We start from the raw sequence: 4,957 nt of genomic DNA, 5'->3' as shown, positions 1-4,957 counted from the left end.
GCCCGGCTATTTTTTGGTTGCAGCCGTCATTGTAGTTTGGCGGGTCCAGGCTGGGGATTTGAACCCGCCACCTTAGGTGTACGTGGCTGGCGCCTTAGCCGGTTGAGCTATAGGCGCCGAGCCAAGTTTCTTTTCAAAAAGCTTAGCCAGCTTAAAATCCCCAGTGCTCAGGGTCTAGACCCTGCCAGTTTGGGCCTTCCCACTCTCCACCGCAGAGCTGGAGACCACAGAGGGCAGCCCCAGGGAGTGCAGGCCCGAGGCGCAGGGGACTCCGCACACAGATGATGGAGGGAGCAAAGCAAAGGGAGGAACAGGGACACATCCCGTCGACATGGTGCAGCCAACAGGAATGGACCAGGTGACGCAAATGAGGCAACAGGTGGCACTAAAAAGAATGAACAGCAGTCCCAGGAAGGAGCAGGATTTGTTAGCAACAGTGTACTTTCAAGAAGTCTTGAAGAGGCAGATTCTAAAATGGAAGTCCTGCTTTACATGTTTGCCACGACCCACCTAAAGCAAATTTTATCAAGTTTAGGGCCTAAGAAAATGGTAACATAATAGGAATAACACTGTTTTCCTTTAATAGCCCTTCATAAAATTCATTATAGAAGAAGAAAGCAGCCCACATGTATTTTCCAGGGAAATCATACAGTCCATGGCTGCCCTGGTAAGATACTCACTGCTTTAACGCATAAGAATGCAATGCCCAGCTCAGCTCACCTGAAGACTACCACACCGGGCATAACCAGCTCTCACTGTGCAAGTTACACAGGAGACTCCCTTTTCACTGGTGAGATGCTCTTCAAGTTCACAAACACTCACACACCCTCAGAAGTTAAGGGTGAAGACGTTAAACTGCTAGTTTTCAAGATTACAGTAGTTAATAGTCAAGAGATGGGGTCTTGCCATGTTGCCTAGGCTGGGTTCAATCAATCCTTTTGCCTCAGCCTCCCAAGTAGCTGGGACTACAGGCACAAGCTACCATGCCCAGTTCATTTAAAGTATCTTGGGAGTTTTGTATATAAAGATTTGTGTTATCCACAATTAAGACACACATCTCTGCTTAGCTGAGCCAGTGTTATAAGCCATATTTCTTTTATGAAACCTCATTAATACTTTCTAATTAAAGAGAAAGGAAGCTAGTTCTTTAGAGTCTAACCACCCCTCAGGGACAGGAGAGCTCACAAGTACAAGTCAAGGTATACCCTGTGCGCCGTCCTGGTCTTCCACAGCCTCACTCTGAGGTCTGCACACTGCAGCGGGTTCACTGAAAACATCTGTGTTCTCAGCAGGAACTGTCTTCAAATCTGTTATTGGTGCCTGGTCTTCCAAGATCTCTTCTGCGGCCTTTGCTGGTCCTCCTATTCCCTGCGTTCTCGGGTGTTTGTTTCTGAGCAGGGGGGAGGCTGCCTTCCCATTAAGCTCTGGCACTGGTTTTTCCAGATGACTCTCTCCAGCCCCAGGAGTGGCTTGGAGCTGCCCCTTCACTCTAGCTTCCTCTGTCAACAGGGTGAGCGCTGGGCCATGGTCCAGCTGTGCAGACAGTCCTGATTTTGCGTGGTCAGGGAAGATTCCTTTACCGTCACACGGCTTTTGGCTTTCTTTGTCTGTCTCGTTTGATCTAAATACTTTCTGCAATTGCTTTTCCTCCATACCTTGCTTCAGAAACTCTTCATTCACTCGTGACCTGGAAATCCGAGTTTCTGGTTTAGCGTCCTTTCTGTCCTCTGATAGCTGCTTGGTGGCCCCTCTTTTCTCTGGCCGACGGGGCTCTGGACAGGTGGCACCTGTCTGAGGCTTCTGCGGCCCGGTTCTCTCTTTTGCTGATACTGCAGGGTGGGGCACCGTGTTTTCAAGGGCATGAGAGGCTTCTGATTTCCGAAACCCTCTTTTGCTTTTGCTCGCCACTCGAGGACCAACTTCTGAGACGTCACCCTCCTTATCAGACTCTGAATCAGAAGAGCTGGATGAAGACGAATCATCTGTCACTTTCTGGCCCTTCCGACGAGCTTTTGAAGCAGAACCCTGTTTTCTGGATGGAGATGGAACTTTCTGAGGAAACTCGACCAAAGTCTTTCTTGACAACACTTTCGGAAGCCCCTCCTGTGTGAGCAGCATGCTGTCATCGGGGTTAGGGCTAGCTCCCATCCCACCTTTATTCACGACGGATGGGTAAGAATTGGGTGAGGATAAGTTTTTAGACAATTCAGCTGCTGCTTGGGTGGCCAGCAGCCTGCCCTTCTCCTTTGGTGCCACTACATCTAGGAAATGGCATAAAGAAGAATATTTTTAATATTCAATAAAACAACTTAAAATCATTAGTCTAAACCACAGGCATGTCATTACATATCAACTTGTCATTCACAATGTCTTCTCGGTACAACTCGTCCTGGGACAGGTGCCATGGAGACTCCTGCTCAAGTGAGAACCGAGCCCCATGAGTAAGGCAACAGGAGGGAATAGAGACACTTTCCTTGGTAGCTGAAAACCTTAAAAACAAGTATTTTTACTAATAAAAGTAACAAACTTGTTCTCATTTTTCATACTGACAGCATTCATGATAATTATTACTTTTTATTTTTTTAGAGACAAGAGTCTCACTTTATTGCCCTTGGTAGAGTGCTGTGGCATCACAGCTCACAGCAACCTCCAACTCCTGGGTTTAGGCGATTCTCTTGCCTCAGCCTCCCAAGTAGCTGGGACTACAGATGCCCACCACAATGCCTGGCTATTTGGGGTTTTTTTGTAGTTGTTGTTTTAGCAGGCTCTGAATGGATTCGAACCCGCCAGCCTCGGCGTATGTGGCCAGCACCCTACCCACTGAGCCATGGGCACCGCTCCTCAACAGCTTCTAAATCCAGAGCCTTTACGTCTAGTAGTCTATTATATACTAAAAATATCTTACTTCTATCTGTCCCCCAACTGTCCTATCTTAACATATCCAGTTTTTTTTTTTTTTAGAGACAGAGTCTCACTTTGTCACCCTTGGTAGAGTGCTGTGGTGTCATAGCTCACAGCAACCTCCAGCTCATGGGTGTAGGCGATTCTCTTGCCTCAGCCTCCTGATTAGCTGTGCCCACCACAATGCCTAGCTATTTTTTTTCTTGAAGTTTGGCTGGGGCCTGGTTCAAACCTGCCACCCTTGGTATATAGGGCTGGTGCCCTACTCACTAAGCCATAGGTGCTGCCCTAGATGATTCTTTTTTTTTTTTTTTTTTTGCAGTTTTTGGCTAGGGCTAGGTTTGAACCTGCCACCTCTGGCACATGGGGCCAGCACCTTACTCTTTTGAGCCACAGGCACTGCCTTCTTTTTTTTTTTGAGACAGAGTCTTACTATGTCACCCTCAGTAGAGTGCCATGGTGTCATAGCTCACAGCAACCTCCAACTCTTGGGCTTAAGCGATTCTCTTGCCTCAGCCTCTTAAGTAGCTGGGATTATAGGCACCTGCCACAGGGCCTGGCTATTTTTTGTTGCAGTTGTCATTGTTGTTTAGCCAGCCTGGGCCGGGTTTGAACATGCCAGCCTCGGTGTATGTGGCTGTAACCAATGTGCTACGGGCGGTGAGCCTCCAGATGGATTTTTAATTGTTTTCTGAGTTCAGAAACTTATACTTAACAGAATGATCAAAAATGCTAATCAATTCCATGATCCTAGAACTCTGAGAGGCTGAGGAGGGAAGGTCACTTGAGGTAGGAGTTCTAGGCCAGCCTAGGCAGCTTGGTAAGATCCCATCTCAACAAAAAATATTAGCTGGGCATGGTAGCTGGCACACGCCTGTAGTCTCAGCTACTTGGGAGGCTGAGCCAGGAGGATTGCTTAAGCCTAGGAGTGCAAGATTACAATGAACTTTGATCACATCATGGTTGATCACTATACCATGACCACTATACCATGGTTGACCTATGGCACTATAGCCTGGGCAACACAGTAAGACCCTGTCTCTAATTAAAAAAGAAAAAAGAGAAAAAGAAAATGATTAGGGTGGCCCTGTGGCTCAGTGAGTAGGGCACCAGCCCCATATACTGAGGGTGGCAAGTTTGAACCCAGCCCCGGCCAAACTGCAACAAAAAATAGCCAGGCGTTGTGGTGGGCACTTGTACTCCCAGTTACTCAGGAGGCTGAGGCAAGAGAATTGCCTAAGCCCAAGAGCCGGAGGTTGCTATGAGCTGTGACGCCACGGCACTCTACTGAGGGTGACTAGGTGAGACTATGTCTCTTAAAAAAAAAAGAAAGAAAATGATCAAGGGAAACTGAAGAATAGCAAACAACCAGAAATGGGCCAGAGAGCAGTCAACGGGCACTGTAAGAGGCAGGGGCCAGAGCAGTGGGAAGTGTGTAAACACCCCTCCCTCGACCGGCACCCCTCTGAGTCTGCAGCTCTGTGCTGGCCTGGACCCTGCACGGCTCCCTGGAGAGGGCACTGATTCAGGTCACTCTCAGAGCTCACGTGGAGCTTCCAGCCATGTTACACATCAAGTAGGGTACAGGGCAAGGTGCTGTCATGATCTTTCTGACCCTGTCCCTCTAAACCAAACCTGGCACTGCTCAGAAAGGCCCCAGGGTAGCCCTCAGCCCTGACAGCCTGCTCACATGGTCACTAATCTGGTGAGCATGAATTATTTTGAGTATGAATTTTCCAAGTATGAAAAATTAACTTAAAATAAGACTTATCTTAGATCCATTGAATAGAAAAATAGTAACAACTGAGTCTTCCAAAATTTATTGTTGAGATTATTTATTTAGAGACAGAGTCTTACTTTGTTGGCCTTGATAGAGTGCTGTGGCGTGTGGCGTCACAGCTCACAGCAACCTCCAGCTCTTGGGCTTAGGTGATTCTCTTGCCTCAGCCTCCCGAATAGCTGGGACTACAGGCACCCGCCACAATGTCCAGCTATTTTTGTTGCAGTTTGGCCAGGGCTGGGTTTGAACCCACCACCCTAGGTATATGGGGCTGGG

The 4,957-nt window shown here is 47.9% G+C and overlaps 1 protein-coding gene across 1 annotated transcript in view; it reads right to left on the bottom strand.

The window, feature by feature from the left end:
• NDUFV3 (NADH:ubiquinone oxidoreductase subunit V3) overlaps positions 1-2,829 on the bottom strand; it is a 4,701-nt gene extending 1,872 nt beyond the window's left edge. The window contains exons 1-3 of the mRNA XM_012810274.2: positions 2,818-2,829; positions 2,347-2,413; positions 1,206-2,261 (exon numbers count right to left, since the gene is read on the bottom strand). Of these exons, the coding sequence (XP_012665728.1) occupies positions 1,206-2,261; positions 2,347-2,413; positions 2,818-2,829 (1,135 nt within the window). The remainder of the gene's footprint in view (positions 1-1,205; positions 2,262-2,346; positions 2,414-2,817) is intronic.
• Positions 2,830-4,957: the final 2,128 nt, after the last annotated feature.

Source organism: Otolemur garnettii, unplaced genomic scaffold (genome assembly GCF_000181295.1).
Source record: "Otolemur garnettii isolate 467f Iridium unplaced genomic scaffold, OtoGar3 scaffold00128, whole genome shotgun sequence".
NCBI classification, from domain to species: domain Eukaryota; kingdom Metazoa; phylum Chordata; class Mammalia; order Primates; family Galagidae; genus Otolemur; species Otolemur garnettii.
Note: the sequence above shows the minus strand (reverse complement) of the source record. Positions and strands in the feature narration are given on the sequence as shown.